At 38.3% G+C, this 24,940-nt stretch overlaps 1 protein-coding gene across 4 annotated transcripts in view; it reads right to left on the bottom strand.

Moving 5' to 3' along the window:
* Window positions 1-5,215: 5,215 nt before the first annotated feature.
* Window positions 5,216-24,940, bottom strand: part of POLA1 (DNA polymerase alpha 1, catalytic subunit) — a 348,901-nt gene continuing 329,176 nt past the window's right edge. Inside the window, exons 37-38 of one of the 4 annotated variants that reach the window (XM_039494462.1) lie at window positions 12,837-12,956; window positions 6,416-6,503 (exon numbers count right to left, since the gene is read on the bottom strand). In XM_039494462.1, the coding sequence (XP_039350396.1) occupies window positions 12,880-12,956 (77 nt within the window). In that variant the 3' untranslated portion in view covers window positions 6,416-6,503; window positions 12,837-12,879. Of the gene's footprint in view, window positions 6,504-12,836; window positions 12,957-17,656; window positions 17,844-24,940 lie in introns of those variants that run through there. The other 3 variants (XM_039494437.1, XM_039494445.1, XM_039494452.1) reach the window with 3 other exon arrangements.

The following is a 24,940-nucleotide window of genomic DNA, read 5'->3' as shown; positions in this document are numbered from 1 at the left end:
CTTTTGTGTAATGTCGTTATTGTTAACACTTTTCCTTGCTATTAAGTGGAGAAGTGCCACACTCAGAAAATAAAAAAAAAATATATAAATATATATATGTTTAACAAAAAGAATTGTGAAGGATACATTGAAGTATATGGCATTTAATAGCGTCACTGGAAACAACCACGGAGATACCAGCGGTGTAACAAATAGGGGTTATTATAACTGTCTAATAGAGTGTTACCCTCAAAACTGCTGTAGGAGGAAGCCGAGATCCCTGTCTTTAGCAGGGGCGGGTTTTTATTGTTTTAAGTCAACAAAATAGGAATTTCTTTTAAAAGATTGAACGTGGAATATGTTTCTGATACGCCTGCCCTAAAACTCGGAACAAGTTGAAACTCGCTGAGACGCAGAACCCTCCTCCAGGCATTGGTGGCGGGGTCCAGCTTGTGTGTAGCTATTGTTTATTAACTGGCCTACAGACTTCAAGTCGGCCCCCACGTGCTTTCAGGGCACCCCTGATTTAGCCGAAGGGGCGTAGGCAGAGTGGGGGCTTGTGGCGGGAGCAGGGAGACACCGGCGCTCCAGGCCTTGCAGCGCAGGGGAACGGTGGGAAGCCAAACTTGTAGCCCCTCTTGTCGAAGATGGTTGTAGCTTGGTGGTGCCCGCAGTTATTCCTCCACCCGGCCCGCTCCCAGCACTGCAGGCTGCCAAAGCCGAGCCCCGTGTAGGGCGGCGACACTGGCGAGGAGGTTCAGCCTGGGCCTTTACACAGGGGTGTGTGTGTGTGTGGGTGGGTGTCTGTGAGTGGGGCGCTGTGTCCCGGTCCCTGCACTGCTCCGGTCGGGCCCTGCGGGGCTGGTTTGGCTGCTGCCCAGGGAAGGGCTCTGCAGGGGGAGGTTGTGTTATTCCCGCTGGCACTGGCGGGAAGCCAGGTAGGGCGGGGGCGGGGACACCAGCAGCCGGGGAAAGGCGCCGCTAAAGGTGCCCTGGGAGGTGCCCAGCGCTAGTCCCGTCCCCAGCGGGGGAACAAGCTCGCGGAGGCCCGGCCGGGGCGGTGCTGATGACCCGTGGGCCGGGCGGGAAACGCGTGGCAGAGCCGCACTCCGGTTCTAGGCGTCGGGGCCAATCCGGCGCCGCGCCCCAAAGCGGGCGGGCGGGAAAACCCGTCTCGTGCCCGCCAGCCCCGGCGGTGCTGCCCTGCCCGTGCCCCGAGGCGCTGCGGGCCGGGGCCGGGGGCGGGACCGGCCCGCCCTTGCCTTAGGCGCCGGCAGTTCGGGGCCCGGTAGCTGAGGGTGGCTGGACGCGGCCCGCCGGCGGGTTTGACGCCATCGCTTCTCCTTTTTGACCCTTCCCCGGAGCAGGAGCAAATCGCGTGAAATCGCCCCCCGGCTCCCAGCCCGGGCCGGCCAGTGGCCGCGCCTGGCCTTGTGTCACCAGCCTCCTAATCGCGGCTCCCTCGGCTGCCGCCAACACGCCCGAGCCCGCGGCCCCCGGTTCTTTCCCCGCGCTCCAGCGGGCGGGAAGCTCATCCCGCGCCCCAGCGCCCCCCGCCCAACATCTGACGGGGCGCGCCGGACAGACTCCCGGCAGCTTTTCAAAGCGGCCAAAGAAACCAATTTTCTTCTCCCCCCAAACCTCCGCCAGCGCTGAATGCGGGGGGCTGGAAGGAGCCACTGGAGCGTGCTTAGAGGAGTTTATGGGATTTTCCCGAATGATTTAATCTAATTGTGAGCATTATTACTGAATGGCAGCCCGCGCTGGCCCTAATATCTGGGAACGCTTCGCCTCAATGCAAGGGGAGCCTGACCCTCCCTCCGCCCCCCACCCCCGGCTCAACCTCCCCCCCAGAGCCAGAACAATCGCCAAAGAAATCCTGACGCTTGGATGTAGCGCTAGAGAGGCAGGACTCATGGCAACCCGGTTCTCTCCCAGGGCCAAATCCCCCACCAGCTGCTCTCGCATGGAGGAGCCAAGGAGAGTTCCCTTGGGGCCCAGGGCTTCCCTTACTCCCTGTTCCGCTCCAGGGCGGGCAGAACAAGAGGGTCCCTCCCGCAGCCCGGATACAAACTGGCTCCAGAGACAGCTCGGCGCAGTGAAAATTGCGGCGCAAGGCGTCCCGAGCGAGGGGCACGTTCTGCAGCAGGCAGAACCCGGGCGCAGTCCAGTTCGCCCCCATCCCGCAGTGGGGGTCGCACACCTTTCCTGGGTTAGAAGGAGACGGGGGCAGTGGGACTGCTCCGGAGTAGAATTAAGAGGTGCAAAGCCCAGAGGAAGGTAAATATTATTTATCTGATTCCCCCACCGCCCCCAGTTGTGTGCGGAGGTGATCACACACAGGTGACTCACAAACGTCTGTTAGTCTATAAGGTGCCACAGGATTCTTTGTTGCTTTTACAGATCCAGACTAACACGGCTACCCCTCTGATACTTGACACACAGAGAGGCCACTCTGACAGACCTGAATTGTTTGTTTTTATGAACAAGTTACAGTTCCCCTAAATAACTACACATTTCACTGACAGCATTATATATACACACATCTATATTTTAGAGTTTTCAAATGGGTGCAAAAATTACGGGAAAAATAACGTTTGTCCCTGGACGTTATTAACAGTACAGTTTGAAGTATACATTTTTACTGCAAAGAAAAGGGACTCATTATCAAGCCATTACGCATTAAGAAATGTCATTCAGTCATTTTTTTATTCTTTCTGCTGAAATCTTCGTAAAAGCCCGAATCATACTTCCACAAGCAGCAATTTTGCTAATCCAGGGGGTTATTACTCTGGGCCCTTATTAGGATCTATACTACTGGCAAGCAATCCTATAACGTTCTCAAAAGAAGTTTACCTCCGTGTTATAAAACCAGTAGTGGTATTTATACTGTGCAATAATTAGTGTATTACTTGAATCCACTAACAGGTTCATTTTATCTCTGCACAAAACCTCTGGTCTGCTTATAGAAAGCTTGTGCCTCCTTTGGCGCTGTTAAAGTGGTGACAGAGTGAATGAAGGCTGGTAGCACTTTCTCCTTTTGCCTTGCCTTAATTCCCATCTCTTTCTGCTCTCATCCAATTAGTGCAGTGTATTAAGCGGTTTATCATCTCATAGTCAGCTATTGAGAGAAACAAGGCGAACACTTTGCAATAGAGCCTGCTCTCCTTTGACACCCTCAGGTACTTACATATTCCACTGTGCTATGAATAATAGAGGAAGAATAGAGCACTAATTCCCTCATCAAAGAATGCCTTGTCTGCTGCTTTGCTCAACAACACCATTCTGATCAAAAGAAAAGCAATAAAGCTTAGCATAACAAAACGAAACCTACTTATTAGCTTAGTGGTTAAATTAATGCAGAGCCGCTGCTATTCAAAACCAAGGTTTGAAAACAGCCTCCAATAACCTGATAATACTGCCTTCGGGATGAAGGAATTTTAATCTGAAATTTGAAGCTGGCACAGATGAGTTAATCTATTAAACTGCTATAAGGAGAATTCACCACGAACTGTTCAATTAAGAAATATTTAAGGTGCTCTACAGAAGATAGACAAATAGAGCAAAAGGGAAGATGGGCTGAAGTTTGGAATTAGCAAAGTGCATTTTGCAGTGAAAAAGGGAATTTTGGCACAGGACCAAATGGATTTGCGGTATGAATTGTTTTTAATAACATATAAATGCCCTATGTGAAGTCTGGCTTCTTAATTTGTGTATCAACATTGCTCTCCCCAAACTGAAAAAAAGAAAGGAAAAAAGAAAAAAAAATGTTTAACTGTAGTAGATTTGTGAGCTGCAGCAGGGAGAGGTACAAGGGAGAATGTGGAATAATTCAGCCTAGATCAGTTTCAAAATACAAGCCTGTGAACTTCAACCTTTCTCAAATTATTTACAGCACTAAGTCAACTGTAGCCATTTCCTATATACATAGAATATTGAAAAAAATATAGAAAGATGATTTTGCATTTCCCAGCCTTTCTCCAGGGCCAAAAAGAGACAAATTGCTTAGGGTTTATTAGTAAGGAAAAAGGCAGTTGTTCCTTGCCAGGAATTCAACTCTGATCTGAGACAAAGCAAAAATTGCCTGAAATTGGGAAAAGCATTCATTTCCGATTCCCCATCTGATTGTGGCTGGCTACAGTTGCTGTAGAGGGGATTTTGGCTTTTCTCTATCATAAAAAAAGGGTTTAATCCTTATTTTCTGTGTGATGGAAGTACAACTTTACTAGAGTTACAAAAATGGATACTATATATTGCTGCACCCTTCACAATTATTCCACAACCTTCATTTAACTTAAAACTCCCTAACCTAGTAAACTAACAGGCTATTCAACAATGATTATACAGAGATACAAATGCCAGAGTAACCGTTTTATTTGTATATAATCCTTCTATGTCTTGAAGAATGTAATCATTTTACTTCTTTAAAAATTCTACCTAGTCTCATTGGTCAAGTCAAATAATAATTTGACTTGATACAGTGAAAATCTCAAATATACAGGAAATTAAAAAAAAAAAGACAGGCTATTGATTATTGTATCTTTCAATGGTCTCTAACTTGATTGTTTCATTTAGACAGCAAGACCTTATTTTAGACCCTACACCTGAGAAATTATCTGTTATAACAATCTGACTAAATATGCTGAATGAATGCACAAGTAGTACTGCCCGATGCATCCAGATGTATGGGATAAAATTGACCCCAAACTGATAACTGTTGACAAGCACGCTCTCATTTACTTTAGTAGGACTACTTGTGTGAGTAAAACTTGCAGGAATTAGCTCCATGTATGAGAAAGCAAATGTATACTTGGACATACACGACATCAATAGCTACATAACAGTGTTACCCCAGAGCACTCTCTGGTGAAATTTTATAAACAAATATGATATAAACACGTACACTCAATCACACACAATGCCCTTTGATATCTAGTGGGTTTGTGCTGGTACTCTCACTATTTCCTAGCTTCAAGCCTTTTTCTTAGTTTTCATTGAACCAAACTGACCTTTTAAAAGCAGAGATGCATATACCTCTGTAAATTGTACTGTGAATTTAGAGGAATGGACTAAGGGTAAGTCTACACTGCAATAAAACCCCCGCTGCTGGCCAGTGTCAGTTGATTTGGGCTGTAGGATTGCAGTGTAGAGGTTCAGGCTCAGTAAGGAACACTGAGCTGTGGGACCCTCTCCCCTGTTGTGTCTGGTATATACAAAGGATCCAGTCAAATTTTCTTTCACTAGAAAACTTTATTTTTTTCCGTCAAGCAGTAAGACACTTTTTATACTGTTACATATTTTAAAAAGCATTTTATAGTCTTGAATTAACAAATACATGACACTGTAAACCTAACATAGACTGTAATACTTATTGAAAAGTACAAACAACCTTAAATTTTTCCTCCTCCTACACAAAAGAACTAACAATTTTTATTATAATTTCTTGTCATTTCTGTTTGTCATTTTACTGGCAGTAAACAGGCAATAAGATTTGTTTATAAAACCATTAAAACTTTAGTATGGCCATAATCACTTTTATCACAAAACACTAACTTCTTTTTTTTTTGGCTACACTGCATTGTATCCACATTTTTGTCACTGACTGTTTATATCATCTGATTTTTGCCTGGAATAAAGATAGATATCTATGCGCTTGGTCTGTGTAGCTGGTGAGCTGACTGCATATTTATTTCTTTAGAATAGCAAGACATTACTTATGTTTAAGTACAAAGAAAGTACATATAAAACAGAAAAAAATATGGTTCTCTGTTTTTGTAACTACAGGTTATAAAACTGCCATCCCCTGTTCAGTACCTTTATATATACATCTTAAAAGTAAAGCCCCCTTCAGAAGAAGGTATTAGGACACTAGGAGGCTTTTAGGTTTAGTATTGTTTTTAATTGGTATGTTTACGATAGGAAAGTAGATAAACTATGAAAAGGCAAAACATTAGTGCTCCTACTGAGACCTCTACTAACCTCTTTTCCTAAGAGCACCTCTACTAAATACCCTGGAGCAAAGTCTAGGATCACTTACATTCCAGCAACTCTCACTGGGAATTATTCAATTAAAATAGCAATTCCCCCACCCCCTTTTCCCTCATAGGTCTAGATACAACACAATATATATACACAAAATCAACTATTTAGGTGGTCCAGTAAATCACTATATTCTGTTTTTATCTTTACTTTTTTTCCCTCCATTGAGAAACCAAGATGATTAAAACACATCTGTCTTTTATGTATGTTGAAATCAAAGTATTATTGTTTAAAATGGGAGAGCCAGAGGAGAAAAAATATTATTGCTTCTGAAGGACAACAAACCTCTCTTCTCCCACCATTTTCACTGAATCATTGTCTTTCATTACTGGGATCTCTCACAGATTTTACTATACTGAAAGTCTGAAAGAGTTTGCTGAGGTTTACTTCAGAATAGCCACTCAAGGACAGAAATTTGTCTACTGTGTTCTTCAACTTTCTGTAAACCTCTGTCTCATTTATGGTCAGCTTCCTCTTCATGCTTTCTAAAAACAAAAGAGAAGGATTAAAAGATCAAAAAGGGAAACACTTTTTCATTAATCTTTTAAAATAAGATGTGGTTAACTGCTGCTGGAGACACAAAACAAATTTTACGGCAATAGCTTCAGACTTTTTCTGTGCTCTCATCCCCCACTTACCTTTTTCAACACAATGATTTACCCACATGTTTAGGAGGGATGTCAAAATTGTAACTCACAGAGACAATGAATCTAGTTCAACAAGGAATTAGTCCGACCATCTGTCACACCACAACTGAACTGGTGAAGTACCTCCTGTCAGTTACTGACAGGAAGTGCTGCTTGGCCAGAAATGCTGCCCAAATGGAGGGAGAAAGTGGTTGCTGACTAGACACAACATCAGAGAAAACTAGGTGTGTGTTGTCATTGACAAACGATTATTAAAAAAAGTGGGATCATGAAACTTATCACATAGAGTAGGCAGCATGTCTAGTGGTTGGAAAAGGTGATCAGGCATCTGGAGACCCAGCATGAAATTCTGGCCCTAGTGAAGTCAATGCTTTTTTTTGCCATTGAAGTCAATGGCATCATGATTTCATCCCTTGTTCTTATTCCTATCTGTATCACTGAAATACCTTGGGCTGGTCTATCTCTCTGTTCCCAGGTCTCCTCATCTGGAAAATGGGGATATTAATACACATCTATCACTGTAATGCACTTCAAGATCTTTGATGAAAGGCATTAAGTGCACACTATTAACAAAGGAGGAACTCCTCATGACCGCAACTTCCTACCCAAACATGTAAGTAAGATAAGCCTATCGTCTTAGCTAATAGGCCTTATTTGGAAGGCATCAGATTCTCTTGATGTACCAATGAATAGGCCATTCCAAAGTATTTGGTTGCCATGATATCTCTGACAAAACACATAAAGCCACTTTCTTTTTAAAATTTATTTATTTTTTAAATTTAGTTTTATAACAATATAGAAAAAATAAACAAGCCCCCTTATCTTTGGCTGTGAGTGCCTTATCAAAATGACAAACACAATCCAACTAAGAGTAAAATCAGCAGATATTCCACATGCCAACAATAAAATACCTGGTAAAGATCAAGTCCAACAATGCTCCTCTTTCCAAACCGGTTCCAGTCATGCCCCTCCCTCTTCATAAGCCCAGGTAAATAGATAAGCCTCATAGTGTGCCTGGAAGGTCAACCGATTCAGACATTTTTGGACTAGTGGATATGCAGGAAGTGGTTCCAAAGTTGAGGGAGCTCCAGCTTTTATACTGCGGGAGCTCCAGCTGTAGCCCCTCTGCTGATCAAAATGGTGACAGTATGGCACAGGGAGATGCACAATCTCTTGAAGCAGCTCTCAAGCCATTTTGGCATAGCATAAGCATGTATCCTGCAAGCATCCCACACACCTTTCCTATTACACGTTATTCTTGACCTGCTACAACCGGTCTCATTCCTTGCTGTCCTCTGAGCAGAGACTGAAGCATTTCATTACATTATTTATATTACAAAAATGCCCCAAAATACATATTCCATGTAAAAACCATAAGAATAATTGTCTCTTAACTAGCCAGTACTACACTTTGTGGTTTGTTAGAATAACATCAATCTTTAGGGCAGTGAGCATTTCCCAGGAGCAATGAGAGCCACATGTTTTTTGGGACTCAGTGACTTTTCCAGTCCATCCATGTAGAGTCAGGCTAAAAAAATTAAGGTGGAGAGATGAACACATCCCATTGATCTAGCTTGTGTCCTATCCATGGGAATGAAGAAGGACCCATATAATGTATGAGGACCTGGGAGAAAAACATTAGATAGGAGGGACAAAGTACTGGTTGAAAATAATCACAAATCTGGAATTTTATAACCATGTTATAAAACATCTTTGACCTTTGCAGGATTTTTCAAGGTAAGTTCACTACCTAATAATTTGATACAATATACCTAGCTTCAGGTATTATTGTTGCTTCCTCAATTCATACAACTAACTTTTCACATTTATTTACACAGCAACTTCCACTGAAGCCAATCTTTGCACATATTAATGCAAATTTCTTTTGTTTTAAAATTATGATAGTTAAACAGGATTAAAAAGTGTACATAAAATTTTAGGTACTTTACAAACAACTCTAATGAGGAAGGGTTTGGTCCCCAAAGGATTACATTTATGCTTAATTTTAAGTATGTGAGAATTTACGTGCCCAACTTCACACACACGTATAAGTGTGTGCAGGATCAGGTCCTAAGTCATCAATGTATGGAGTCAACTTGAGTATAACATAGCTGAATTACTATTTGTCTCTATTCAGTCTATCATCAAATTATCTTTTTCTACTGGTAAAAGATAACTTAAAATTCAGCCTAAAGAGAATAAAAAAAACAGATTAAAGATTCTGTATTTTAATCAGATTTGAGTCACTATAGCATAAAACACATGCAATTAACCTGGAAACACTTTAAATGTTGGGTCTAATTAAACATAACTGTGAAAAGATACATTAAATCCTGTAGTAACTCAGTATATTGTCAAACAAAAATTAAACTAACCATAATCCTCAAGACACTAAGCAGTTCATATATTGCTAAAGTGTAAGAGATATTAAAGGATTTTATTTGCAACTGCTCATGTCCTGGCAAAACTGAGGAAACTTGTGCTTAATGTACCACCAACTGTATCATGAAGTGTCTAAACCTGAAGTTCAAAATTAGGCTAAAATAGTTTTAAAGCTTCACAGAGCCCAGGAGAGACCAAGGTGAAGTGTATCAATGTACAGAAACAGCTGCTACATATGGAAGGAGCAGGAAGACACATTAATCAGGAAAAGAACAACTAAACTGAAACAATAAAGCAATGCTGAAGTGAAGAACAAAAAAAAAAAACCAGACACACACATCACTCAAAATCTGTCTCAAGCCATTCCACTAGCAGAGTTTCTAGCTTTTGTTCACTAGATCTAAACATTCATTGTTCATGGTAACCTTTCTGAAAATTTACATTAATTACCGTACTTTAAAAGATTGCTAGATGGAATTTTTTTTTAAGGCAGAAGGGAAAGGTGGAATGGGAAAGGAAAAATAAAAGTGGCTGCATTAAATTAGTGGGAGGATAATTTTAAGTCTTAATTATAAAATATGTTATACCACTAAATTCAGACCGCAGTTCTATCTGCAGTACAGCAATACTATGCATTTGAATGACACAAGTGCATCTGATGACTGGGGAGAACAGATTTAAAGAACTGTAGTAATACAGTGCAGGGGAAGATGAGAGAGGACACAGCTCCTGATGTGTTTACCTCCTCTGCTGATGGGATATTGACTTTTCCCACCAGGTTGGTTAGAAAGGGGACTATTTACGCTGCCACACAGCAGAGTAAGAATGACAACCAGCATCACTCTGTGCTCCTCTTAGTAAAAGACAACTGTGACCACCGTATATCACACAGTCAGTCAATACTTTCAAGTTACCATACCATCCAACTTAAAGATGCATATAAAAGCTCACATTTTCTTCCTAAATGAGAATTGAATCAATAACAAACCTAAGGCCCTCTGAGAACAAAGCTATAAACATCTAATGTAATTGCTTTTCAACACTTGGGCACAAATATGAAAATAGTTTAATACCTAATACTATCACTTTTTTTTAACCTAATGTCCATACACAATGGCAAGTTTTCATTTACAATTGTTAATATTTGCAAAAATTTAATATAAAAAATATAATGTACAAAAAGCGCCAGTGTTTTATATAAAAATAAAGGAAGACATTTAAAGTTTTTAAAATAGATTTAAAAAATGGAAATTAAGATGTGATTTTGATCTTGCAAAACAAAACTCATATCATAATCCCTAAAGTAATGTAATTACTCTTGATAAATATTTCAGAACCAAACTCCTTTGCCAAACATGTAGGGAGAAAAACTTCCCCATTCCTCATAATACAGAATGATCTTTTACTGATCCAAACTATTAGACAGAAGTTCCTATAAAACTTCCCATGTGTTCCTCCTCTTACCCCTCCACTTTTCTTTTTAACTGAGTGAAGAATGCTCTTCTTTTTGAAGAGGTATCTGAATCTTATCTACCCAACACAGTTGTGTGGATGGATGAAGCAAAGACGGAAATGTCTCAATGTATTGTTAAATATTTTCCACTTGCCACTCTTTACCTTCACTCTTATAAAAATGGTGCACAGAGAACCTTATATTAGAAACCAAGCACTTTTGCTCTTGTCTGCAGAACAGTGAAAGGTTTCTGGGCTTTACATCTACTGACTGAACAACTGGACTCTGACAGGATAATCAAAGTGGGTTTGTTGGCTAATAACAACACACACAAATGTATGTGTACTTTGTGTGAGAGAAATAATATAGTTCCATGAACAAAATTTCAGATTGTTGGTTTATCTAAAAGCAAACAAAAATCTATATCCTGTCATGTACATGTGTTAAGGATTCAGTAGATCACACATGTACAATGTCACGTCTAATACTTTGAACAAAAAACAAACTAAATTTGAAACCATTAGGAACTGAAATTTTTTATATCACCTACTGGTTATTATATTTTAATTATAGCAGGCTTAGGCACACAGGCAGCAGTCTCTGTTGCAAATATCTATGTTTCATTTATTTCTGTGCAAAGGTAGCAAACAACAGTCAGTCATAATTGGTTCTGTCAGACGTTATACAGTCAGTCATAATTGTCTCTGTCTAGAGGTGTGTCAATTTACTGCAAGTTAAATAAATATTCTGTCAATTATGAAATCAGGTAATGTGAGTCATTTTTTAATTGCATCCCCCCCTTTCCACTACACAGCACCCCATCCCTACAGTTAACCTTAGCTTTGCCGTTTCTGCAACGTCATTGCAAAACAAAAAAAATCAGTAAAGAAAAAAGGTATCACTCGACAAAATCTTTGCTTTTTTGTTTCTAATAAAAAATAGCAAGAAGCTGTGCAAAGCCACAGATTACTACGTCTACATGGTGTTGTTCTTCTTAGATATCCATTGGTGACACCAGTTTCTTAGTATGTACACACAGACCAACTCAATCTCGGCTACAAATGATTTCACAGGACAGTTTGTTTTTTGGACCAAAAGGTGCTCAGAACCCTCCCCAACTTCTACCACTGGTATATCATCTGCTAAACAACATATGTTTTTCAGGGCAGGGGATATGCCTGCCTTCCTCTGTGTTCTGGAATGCACTTTTTACATTTTGGCTGTTAATATGAGCCTAATACATTATAAATTAAAATAATTCTAGTATTCTTATAATGGGAGAATATAAAACACTTAAGATCTCAAAGGTCTTCTCTTACCAGTTACAACAAAACATAAACTAAGACCTCTAAGGTGTCCTAAAAGTCCATCTTCATTATTCTGTTAGTCCAGTAACCAGAATCAGTTTTGCTTAAAAATAATTATCTTTAGCTATGGTGTTGATAAAAAGACCCATAGCTATCAAACTGAATAAAATATTGTGGCTCTGCTCAAGTGCTCTACTACATTGATCTTCCAAGTATTTAGAAGTGTGATTATAATTCCATTCACTATTGGCCTGGTTCAGATTCAAATAAACACAGGGAGCGTATTTTCCTGCAGTAGGCTGGCACTGTGGAAAAGAGTCACTGCTGACATTGGTAGGGCCTAACTGAGAGGAAGCTTGACCATTAATAAAGGTGGTGGAGGCACGAAGGAGGAGGAAAAGGCATTGCTTCACACTGGTATCAAACATAAAATACTAAGAGGTGAGAGTAGTGTCCTTTACCATGTTTCAGGAGAGGGTCACCTTGAAAGGGATCAGAAAATGTCTTTCAACAGGATGAAGCGATTCTATTAGGGTTGGGCTATAAGGATGTTTGTATTTGTCATCTCTGAAGGAAATTGCACATGCAGCCCCCTTGCTGAGGGTATAAAAGTACCGTCAACCATACTGGACAGCTTTATTTTATTTTATTTTATTTATTTTTGTGTGTGAAAAAAACCATTGTGCAGGATCATTAAGCACTGTTGTATAAATAAAGTTAGAAGATCAAACGAAAGAGGGGACTCGGGTTAAATGCTGGAAGACAGGCTTAAATAAAGTTCTAAGAAAAAAGCAAGACACGCTGTAATTCCAAGAACCTATTACTTCAGACAATTTACTTCAAAAAATAAAATCAGAATGGTAAATGATTACCCAAAAGCAATCATGTCATCATCACTGAAAGATGGAATAAAATAATTTTTTGTGAAGTGGCTGAATGAGAGCAACTTAAAAGCCACGGAGCCTGTCAGAAGCACATTATTTCTTTTTACACCCCGTTTCCCAATTCATCTCAGTGCTGCTGACTAACCTTGGCTCCCAGCAGGTGGAGCATTTAAAATAAATAGCATTTCCTACAAAACGCGCTCCAACTGCCCCATGACAGACGCTTCCAATTCCTGGCCAGCCACTGGATCAGCTTCAGCGGTATCTAACAAGGTGTAAATACAATAACAAGCATGTAATTAAGTGAGCATGATGAAGTTAATGGAGATAATTCATTCCATTTTGGGCTTATGAATATTCTATTAGATGTTATCAGGCAGCTGGAATAGCTGTTAATTTAATCATCATTCAGACCAGCAAAATGTTCTTTGTGCGAGTATAATTGCAGAGAATGAATAATTGATTTGACAATTGTACCAGTGGATTTCAAACAGTTCTGTGCGCTCTCAGAGCAGGAAGGGAGGAGAACTGGAATACTCAAAGCAGTGAAGAGGTGGCAGAGAAGCCAGCCTGTAAATTGAACATTATCAGGACACAGATAAAGGACAATTTTTATTTTATCAATGCAACACAATTACATTACAGTGCGCTAGTAATCACTCTGCCCACACTTTAAAAAGGGAAATAAATTACTCTTCATGGGAAAGGACAAAAAATATCAAAACCGTTTAGAAATCATTGATATTGGATATTTAATTTTTTGCATTATATTTTATTATAGGAAACATCAAACTGTGTTTGAAATTGCTGGCACATTTAACTCTGTTACCTGCAATCAAATACACAGATTGTATTTTACATGTATCTCTATATTACAGCATGTTCTGTGAATTACGATTTGATTGAAGTTTTTTTTTTTTAAAAACTACCCATATATTTAAAAGACATTTTAGTATACAAAAGTATTGTACACCTAAAGTATCCAAGCTCTGTCCTGGATGCAGTGAATATAACCCCAAAAGCCCCAAACAATTCAAAGTGCTATGGCTTTTTAGCAAAACTGGGAACATTATTAAGTATCCCCAACAAAGGCAATTTCTTTTACAAAACTCACTTTCATAAAGGTTCACAATGAAGGCCCAGATCTCTGAAGCAGCACATGATGATCTACCTTGTTGTCACTGCATATGACATTTCCAGTTTTTATAACTCAGAACCCTGTAGTATTCTATGTACATACCTATAATTTAAATTCAATCTATGTAATATTTGAAACCAGGAAATTATTTAAGGAAGTGAATGGTTACCAAAATGCCATCATTTAATGCTCCTATGCTTAAAAATGAGGAAGTGGGGAAAGAAGGTGACTAATTCACATCTGTATGCAGATATCAAATAAGTATTCTTTACATATAATGTATAAAGGCACTGGAGTATGACAATCAACCAGTATGGGTTGAAACAGCCAGGATTCTGCAGGGAGGCAGAAGTTCACAGGTGTGGCTCACTGTATTCTCAAGAGTGGGCAGGCAATGTTTCCAACCGGAAGGGCAGCTTTCGTTTTCATCTGAGAATCCACAGGATTCTATGTGCAGAAGTTATTGTAAGTATATACTAAGCTAGTGCATATTTTAGCTGTCCTGACCATGCAACCCCCTTAGCCAGCACCACTCACTTTTTGGACTGTGGTGGAAGAGGTTTTTTTTTATTCTTTGCTTTACCAGAAACTCTGTCCGTGGCAGATTTCTTACCATCAGGGCCCCTTATATCCTGCTTTAGTGTAGCAGAAATGGGCATAAACAAGGGTGAATCTAATCCCATGTTTGATCACAGATAGAGTTTATTTTCAAGTACTAATTGAGTGTGCTAATTCTCAGATCTCATCACAGGTCCTGCCTAAACAATGACAGTCCATAGTAAGTTTGGAATATTCAGTTAAAATAAACAGTTCTACTACCATTCAGCAAACTGTATACTAACTGTGTTATTCCAAATATTGGTGGGTGAAACTATGCAAATTGAGTAATTCCATTTCATAGCTCTATTGAAACAGGAAGTGCATACATGTTCTGGAGATTATTTTTATCTTTATCAATAGAAAGAAAAGTGAAGATATATGTGTAATATCTGATGGTGTGGTTGCTGCAAAGCTTTTATTGTCATGATGGTTTGGATGAATATTGCACATGATTAGCAGTGACACTAGTGAATTATATACACAAGTCTTTCCCTTCAAAACACATGTTAAACAACATATGTAAGATCCCACACTATCACATATTTTGGAATCTTTGGTTCCCATATTTAGTCTGTTCACATTTCTCTATTTCAAATACATTAGTTTAGAATTATCACTGAATGGATGAATTTAGAGACACATTAGAGCTACATAAAGCCAATTTACATAATGGTTTAAAAACTATACTCTGGTTTGTGAGAAGTTTATGTGATCGTAAGCATATATAAATACACTGGAGTGCTCCCTGGATCTGATTCTCATTTACACTATTTATTCTGGCAGTATTAAGGGGATTTAAAGTAGGTATTTAAATGTAATGCACACTCACAATAAGACCTCTTTACACTGCTAGAGTGGTGTAAAGGTGCCTTAGTGTAAGTGAGAGTCAGGACCACTATATATAAATAAAATGTAAACCAGACACATATATGTATGATGCAGAGTAATTAAAAAAAAATCGGGAAAACTAAAAGCAAAACTAGCATTAATGTTGATGAGATATTAAACAGACAAAACCCAGGAAAATCTGAAAGTTAAGGTTTCTGCAACATTAACTGTATCATGTGGCATTTATGCAGTGTTTTCCATTCCTGATTCCCTAGTTAATGTAAAATTTTAATCCACTACTATATATATTAAAATAAAGGAAACAAGAGTTCTCAAATTTCTTCACAGTGGGGAACATTTTTTAACAGAGGGATGGTCTCAAGGACGTAACCTGTCTCATTCACCATTGCAAAGACCATATTCCCATCTTATCGGAGTTTACATAGCATTCCTGTGGCAACTACAGGAATTGCTCTTGGAAAATGGTAACATTATGAAAATATTTAATATATTTTCAGCTTTTTCCAATGTGATTTAGCAGCTGTAAATGAGAAGAGTCAGTATCACTTAGCCTGTCAGCACTCCAGAAAATACTCCAAAAAGTCCCAATGGGCCAGCAGTGGTACAGTTTGAGAACCTCTGTTCCAACATATGCCATAAAATATACAAGTTTACTGTAGCAGAGATGAGTCATGGGAGAAACGTTAACTTATGGAACTTGCAGACTTATGAATTGTTGGCTTCTCACAATTAATGTTTTACTCGAGCATTGATTTTAACTTTATTTTAATGTAACAACACATTATTTGTTTAAATTAAGTGAAAATATGAAAAAAGTGTAGCCAAAGCAGGCAAAAGTTAAAATTCTTGTACTACTTTCAAAATGTCACCAAACACAGGCTCTAAACGGCTAAAAAGAAGATGTTTCCAGTGGCATAAGGTCTCCATTGAGTATGCCCTGTTGCCAGTTTTGAAGGGATCAATCCCAGGAACTCAGAGCAAGAGTGATCTATCAGGCTGCAACTGTCATGAGAAGGTAGAGAGAGTGAAAGATGAGCATTTATACAACTGGGTCTTATCGATCAGGCCTTTATAGATCACATACGCTGTCTCGACTTGAACATACTCACAAACCACACACTTTCAGAAACCTAGAAACAACCTTTGCATTGCCCTATTAGAGCGATCATTAAGTGCACATGATTCTTAATGGAAGGTTCAAAGGTAATTACAACATGATTCTACTGATTTATAAATTATTGGCTTCTACTTAAAACTAATGTCATATTTATTAGTCAGTCATTATTTGCTCTGTCACTAGCTTTCAAACTGGAATAAAAATGTAGTATGTAGAGTATGTTTCAACCCTTCTAGCCCTTCATTTAAACTATTTTTCCCAACTGGTAGTATTAAAAAATGAGGCTATAGTCCAACCACTTACTTTTATTTCTCCAAGCCCTCATCACTAACAGCCTCTGATTCATTTTCCTCTCATTTTCTTTTAAACAACTGACTGGCTGATTTTGTATCCTAAAAATGCAGTATCAAAGCAAAAATTGTATTTGCACGTTCTTGGCCACAGAATCTCAGCTCCTATATGTTCTTCTAAGAAAGCTCTCCACATTTCTATTGGTTAATTCCTCTGTAACTGGACTGATATCTGGGAAAACAGGGATTGTTCCAATAAGAAATTAATTCCCTCTCTTTCGTGACTGCAGAAGCAATTAACTCCAAGAGCTGAAATTGCTGCTATGATTATGCTCCCGCCATTGTTTCTATAGATGGCTCTTTAGTGAGGAATTATGTAACATTTACCCATGTATACATGGTCAATCTTTCATATTTTATTCCAAAATAGAGAGATGTTGCCCTAATACCCATTATATTAAGAGGAAGGGAATGTATGTGTAATGTATATAAAAAGCAATAAGTTCATGTTTTTTTCCTACCTGTAGGAATGCCAACAATTTAGATATTTTAAATTATTCTGATTTCCTGCAATTTTTATGTACCTGTGTGAAAGTCACTTCATTCAATAACAAGGTTTAACTTCTATTTTTCACTGAGTTTCACGTTAGTTAGTCAGTGTTCTGCCTCGGACACATGTCCATCTAAGAATTTAATTTCAGTGGATAAAGTTTCCAGCTGGTCTTGGGAAGACATTTTAGTATGGAGAGATTCCAAAAGTTCCTGGGGTACAGCTTTTCTGAAAGGACAGAGAAACAAGATGTCTGCTTCTCTATGTCCTACACCACTGAAGATCTAGGCTTTAAAAAGTCCACGAGGTCAACTTTGTTTTTAGATTTAGACATAACTATCTGCACCTGTGTCCTAGGTAGGTACCAAGAAATTATACTAAGCCTGTAACAGTTCTCCAAGTTTCAAAGTTTATTGTTCTATCAGCTCAACAACTCATCCAAAGATCATCTTCCCTCGCTGCCATTTGCCTCAGCTATCTTTAAACACCACTTTTTTGGAGGAGTAGAATTCCTTAAGCTTCTGTGTTTCTGCATCTTTCAGTCAATCTGCTCAGAGATCCTAGTTTTTCTTTCATCAAAGGCGTTAAGAAAGAAGTCAGACAAAAACCTTTAAAGAGGGTAAAAAAAGAGGACTGAAAATAAGCTCTTCTATTTGTGGTGATGCCTTTTATAACCACTAAAACCAGTTCCATTAAACATTTCACAGTGGAGTTACTTTGCAGGTGTTCCAGACCAGTTACATATGCTACTTTGTTATAAATCAGAATCTAAATGTAACCCATCCAAACTACCAAAATAAGCTTCTTGATTAAAAGAATATGGAGAATTCATTAAGTACCTGCTATGAGAACAACAAAATCTCAACTGCAATAGTTAGAACTCTGCCAAGCCAAAAGGAATATGTTCACTTTAAAGTGAAATTTCATAACCCCTAAGTAATTATTATTATAACACCACTTTGCACTTCCATATTGCCATCTATAGCAGGATTTTAAGCTACCTTACAAATGTTAGTGAATTAAGTCTCACAACACTCTTCTGACATTAGTAATATCCCCATTTTACAAAGAGAGAAACAGAGCCACAAGGAGGTTATAGTCAAAATTTGCTGAAAAACATTTCTAAATAAAATTACCTGATCCTCAAAGGTTCTAAACATCAGTTGTTGTGGGTGCTCATCTTAAACATGGATTATGGCTAAAGTAGGGTGACTAGATAGCAAGTTTGAAAAATTGGGACAGGGGGTGGGGGTAATAGGAGCCCATAAATATAAAAAAAGCCCCAAATATGGGGGCTGTCCCTATAAAATCAGGACATCTGGTCACCCTAGGCTAAAGTGACTTGTTCAAATTCCTACAGGAAATCTGTGGCAGAGCCAGGAAAATAATTCTGATCCCCTAACTTCCAGTCTTGTGCTCTAAAATAGTATAATCTAATAACTAAAGTGACTCCCCTGTTAAAAGGAATAGAAGCATAATAAACAAATGATGCATTACATTGTTATTATATTGGGTAACACAAGAGCAAATGAATCAGGCATGAAGATTGTTCGGATATTTTACAATTCATAAACAAAAATCTCAGCAACAAATAAGTGAGCTAAAATATTATTTTTCTTTTAATTCTCACCACCCATAAATAATCTGTTTGTATTTTACAAAAAAATGGAGTTAAAAGCCATCTAATGAAACAACCCCAATCCATAGCTGTCATCTGTCCTATAGTAGTAGTAAGAGAAGAGTCCCCTCATTCACAAGCAAAGCCAGCAGAAGAAAGAGGAGGGGGAACTGACGGAGAAGAGTGAGATAGAAGATAAATTCCATTTGTGCTATTTAAAAAAATAGAAAAGTGAAGTCAGTGGTTGAAAAGTGAGGATAAAAAGATGAAAACAGTAATCTTGCTACAGAAACCAGAGAATTATGCTCTTGCTCTCCCTCCCGCCCTTCTTTGCTTTCACACTGTACAAACTGTAGCACCCTGAACAACTCCCTCTCCTGCTATTTCCAGCACTTTAAAGAAACTTTCCAACATTTCTGTTTGACACATTTTTTCAACAGTGAGGTGAAGACAATAAGTAAACAGGTAGTGAAGGGCTATTTAGAGAGCTGGGCATTCGGAGTAATAACAAAACAAAAACAAAAACCAAAAAAACAAACAACCCATCTCCCCCCAAAAAATCAGACCAGACCAGAACATCTATCCTATACGTTGTAGCCACAGACAACACATGACCTCTGACAAACAGTTTTCAGAGTAATTTTAATGCTACTCTGGATTTAACTTGACTAACTGGTAGCAATTGAGCACATCTTTTTTTGTGGCAGCAGTTATCTAAAATGCTACAATAACAGCATCAAAAGTAGAATGGTGGAAGATTGGTTTTCCATTGTGCTGCTGAACTGGCATAATGCCCACTTTAAAAGCAATTCGCTGCTCATCACTGAAATCTGGCAGACACGACACTAAATGCCTCAAGGAAAAAAAAGGGTCTTGAGAAGGGGGAACCACTCCAACCACCAAGCAAAGCGAGGGGAGGGGGCAGGGAGAAGGATGATGAATCTATGTAAGAAGAGAAAATTGCAAAATAAAAAGTTGAGCACTGCATGTAGACTCAACAGGCTCTACTTAATTTACCTGAAGATTTTATTGCCAGCTTGCATTAGTAATAGCAGAGCAAAACAAAAGCAAATATATATTTATGTCTCTCTATTGTTCTGACGAAGTGAAAATGTACTGAGTTACGTCAATCATTTGTCAAACATCTTCCTAGTTTTATTTACCACTAAATATAATGAGTAAATACGTGATAAAACTTTTTTTTTTTTTTTTAACATGGACAGATACAAATTTTTTCCCTCCTAAATACAGGTAATGATTTAGGAAGCTTTCAAAATGTCTTTTTACTGTCAATAAAACTAATTCTATTCCCATTTTCATGTAAAAAAAGGCTTTACAAATGAAAATTCAAATTAAAATTCTGATTACAGTGTAGTGTGACAACACCTGTATTTATAATTTTGCTGTCAGCTAGCTTGTACTGTTTAACAATAGCATGAAGCAGAAAAGTAATTGGAATTTGTCTGTAACATGCCAGATGACGACACTGGCCGCTTTGCTGTGCTAAAGCAAATTTGGTTTGATGACAAAATAACTTTAGTGAGATTTATAGAAAACCCAAAAGGTTAAAAAAAAGTCATCTTACATTCAGGGACATCTTAAGAACTGTGGTAAGCCAAAATAGATGAGCAGTTGCTGCAGTGGACAAGGTACAGCAGTAGAGATAATTTATGGTCCCTTTCTGACAAATATCCCTCACGAGATAAAGTGCTTTATCTGTTTTTTTTTCCTGAAACTTTTCTAAATGACCTGCTATTCCTAAAATTGACCATCAGTAAAATAAGGGATTTAAAAAAAGGAAGGAGAAAGGACCACATATTCTCATAGACTTTATGGTCAGAAGGGACAAATTGTGATCTTCTAGTCTGACCTCCTGCACAACGCAGGCCACAGAATCTCACCCACCCACTCCTCTAACAACCCCCTGACCTATGTCTGAGCTACTGAAGTCCTTAACTTGTGGTTTAAAGACTTCAAGGTGCAGAGAATCCTCCAGCAAATGACCCGTGCCCCATGCTGCAGAGGAAGGCGAACCCCCCCCCCCCCAGGGCCTCTGCCAATCTGCCCTGGAGGAAAATTCCTTCCCGACCGCAAATATGGTGATCACCTAAACCCTGAGCATGTGGACAAGACTCACCAGCCAGCACCCAGGAAAGAATTCTCTGTAGTAACTCAGATCCCACCCTATCTAGTGGCCCATCACAGGCCATTGGGCATATTTACCGCTAATAGTCAAAGATCAATTAATTGTCAAAATTAGGCTAACCCATCATACCATCCCTTCCATAAATTTATCAAGCTTAGTCTTGAAGCCAGATATGTCTCTTGCCCCCACTGCTCCCCTTGGAAGGCTATTCCAGAACTTCACTCCTCTGATGGTTAGAAACCTTCATCTAATTTCAAGTCTAAACTTCCTGATGGCCAGTTTATATCCATTTGTTCTTGTGTCCACACTGGTACTGAGCTTAAATAACTCCTCTCCCTCCCTGGTATTTATCCCTCTGATGTATTTATAAAGAGCAATCATATCTCCCCTCAGCCTTCTTTTGGTTAGGCTATATTAGGGGTACCCGTGCAAGTGGGTGGGGAGAAAGAGTCTTAGTATGTGCTGCAATTCCATGGATTTTCTTTATTAATAAAAAAAGTAAAAATGTAAATAACATGAAATGACTGAGGTTATTTTAGCTATGTACTGTGTTTTCATATTATAGACACACATGCATATACAAACTGATGTACATCAAAAGGTAAGTAAAAACTTAAACACCCTCCTTATACTTTTAAAGAAGCAATATGAAAAAATTAAAGCAGTTCTCTTCTGTCAACTTGAGTCTTTCAAAACTTACAAACAAATGCTAATCTCCCAATAACTTGCATTACTACAGTCTACAAATGAAAAACCCATCTTTTTCATTATCCTAAAGATACAAAAAAAAAAGAAGAAGAAAAGGAAGCCACATACAAAAGAAAAACAGAATGACAGTGATGTTTTAGTTTACACTAGATATGGAAACACACACAAACTGTCAAAACTATGGAGTGAAAAAAGCTGTTATCAAGCAACTGTCAAGAGAGTCCTCTGAGATTTGGAAATCTTGTGTTTATTGTAACTACTTCACATTACACAAAGAAAGAAACATCCCTCTCTTTACCATTGCTGCTAAATATCATGCAAGAGAACCTAGACTTCTCCTTCACCATTTAGATTAATTTTTTTTCTTTGTAATTCTGTGCTTGACAGTACTGCTCCCCTCCTCTTAAGGTTTTCTATTGTATGGTCAAAGTTCAGAGAGAAACTGGAGGTTACATTAAACATTATTTCATTTTTGAGAACTGTCAACACCCATTTTATGTTGTTAACTTGTTGTCCATCATTTAAGCGTGGAAACTGTAAAGACCAAAATGCACAGTGGAAGTATTTCTAGCTTTCCAGAGTAGCGCAGAAAGAAAGAAAGAGAGTGAGTGTAAGGGAAATTGATATTTACTAGGCATGCTTTTTAGTATCTCTTTTTATATATTGTCTAGAATTGAGGCTTATAACGAACAGAGTGACTGACAGTAGGCAATAATATTCAGAGGTTTAGGCTAAGGGCATTACTGCATGTTGTAATTCACACTTAGTTTATAAGGAAACTATTACACCTTGGGTAGAAATCTCCAGTCTGTGGTGTTTTATTATACCCTTTAAAATATCTTTTTGTCTTTAGCTCACATGATGCTCTCTCAACCAACAGCAATACTCCAGCTATAATAGCTATAGGAAACAAATTAATCCAAGTGAAATTACTTTATATTTTACAATTTATATCCTTCATCTCCATTTTTAAAAGTTTTTACTCAGAACACTAAATGGTATCTCCTCTCCCCAAAATAAGCATTTGCTAAAGCCTATAGAGTCCATAAAGTTCCTGGTAAGACAGAAATCTTCGAGTGGCCCCTGGAATATCTGAAAGTATGTAATTTTCCAACTTGATTTGTGGGCAGTGCAGCTGTCAAACCTAGAAACACAAGGAAAGAAACCCCAAATACTGCACTAAGGAACAGTTTACACCAGCTGCTGCAAACTGTCATAGCTCCACTGATGTCAACGTGCCCTCACGTGTGTAATAGATTGAAATGTCTCAAAAAGAGGTTACTTCGCTCTAAATCCGTTACTGCATCACAGCTACCCTCTGCTGAGATTTCACTATGTTAGGCCAATAGGGTTACGTGACTTTGTCTCAGACTATCAATATCCCAGTGTATAATAGTTCAGAATTTGCAACTTGTCCAAAGGCAAAATTTCAGTACAATTGCTGGTGGAAGTGACATTTTGAAAAAGTTTGGGAAAACCTGGTTTCATACATGAAAACACACTTTTGAACAACTTTATCCAAAATCTGCAAATACAAAAATGTATCATGACAATAGTTTGTATCATGGATCCAATGTTCATCTGAACATAGCCCCCTCCAAAAGAAACGTTTAAAAAATCCCTAATTCTTAAGGACAGGAACTAGCTTATGTAGGTACAGTCCAAAATACAGTATTGTGTGCAGTAAAGAAATATAATTAAAAGACCCCCAAATATGTATTTATCTAGAATACTGGAACAATTTAGAAGACGTTTCATATTTTTGCATAAAGTTTTCTTTTGTTAAATCTGCACTACACCTCAGCATGTTGCATGTATACACAATATATTTAGGAAACAGGGTCAATTATTTGTGTTTTATAAGACAAATTCTAAAATCCCTACCTCCATATTTATTGAACAGCGTGTAATAGCTCTGATGACGCGTATTTTAGTTCATTGGGATCCAGGAAGTGTTTTAATTGTGGATTTTAGAGACTTTCACATTTTTAATACTACAACTTTAAGTAAGGAAAAGGACCCCAGAATAGAACATTTAAAAGTGAAACACTTCACAGAACTAAATTTAATATGATCAGACATGAACAATCTGAATTAGAATGAAAATCCAATCTGACACATTGTCTTTCACATACCAAACTATGCCTAGATGCTAAATATTGGATAACCTCATATAACTCAGTGTGCACTATAGTATTTCAATACAAAAGGATAAGTTAAAGCTTGAGACACTTATAGTAGTAAGTGAATCCTTCCCACAACAAGGTAATAATGCATTTCTAGATTTTCTTGCTTTTGACTGTCAAGTACTTCCTCTTCCTAGATGATAAGAGTTCTAAGGTAATGTAACAATTATTGCCTAAATGGTTGTACTTGCATGTCCATTTAAGACACTCTTTTACTAATGTCCTGATATGGTTTTTGTAGTTTTAATTTTTTTTATATTTGCTCAAGAAATGAGATCACTAATTTAGTCCTGAGAAATTTAAGACATATTCTAGCCTTTTGAAAAAGCTCATTCTATTTTAAAGCTCAACAGTGTTGCAAAATTGCACATATATTAACTATATGCTAAAGGTCTTTCCAAGTATTTACTACCCCCTAATTATAAAAGTGGTCTTGCAAGTGAAGTGCAATAAAAAGGGTAAGCGGTATGCACAATAGTGGAGGTGTAGGGCAGATGGAGGGGGAGTTGTTTTAACAGGTCTTGGACTTTAATTATAACCAGTTCTAAACATAAATGAGTGTATAAAACACGCTGGAGTTGGCTTCCGTGCCAACTCCTCTTTCATCTTATACCCTGAAAAATAGATGCTGGAATATTATACAGACACTCAAATATCTAAGTGTTTTAAGCCATGTTTGATTGAGAAGATAGGAAAGGATCTGGTAGTCATCTTCATCAGCAGTTCTTAAGGGCTGGAAAAAATATGAATCATTATGGCTGAAATTCAACATATTAAAGTTGTCTCCATCAAAATAAAGAGGTCATTCCATTAATCATGAAATTTAGAGTGATAGTGGAGGATCCCACCAAGTCTATTTTCCTGAACATGAAAATACAACACCAGAATATTGTTAAATTGAGTTAGCATTATCCGTGAAAAAAATATGCTCTATTTCCTATTACTTATGAAGCCCTATCCTTTTCTTTCTTACCAATTACATTCCCTATCATTTCCAAAATATACAAACTGTTTTCAATCAACATATTTCTTTATTACAGTGTACAG

Source organism: Mauremys reevesii, linkage group 1, assembly GCF_016161935.1.
Source record: "Mauremys reevesii isolate NIE-2019 linkage group 1, ASM1616193v1, whole genome shotgun sequence".
Classification (NCBI taxonomy): domain Eukaryota; kingdom Metazoa; phylum Chordata; order Testudines; family Geoemydidae; genus Mauremys; species Mauremys reevesii.
This window is presented reverse-complemented; position numbering and strand designations above follow the sequence as displayed.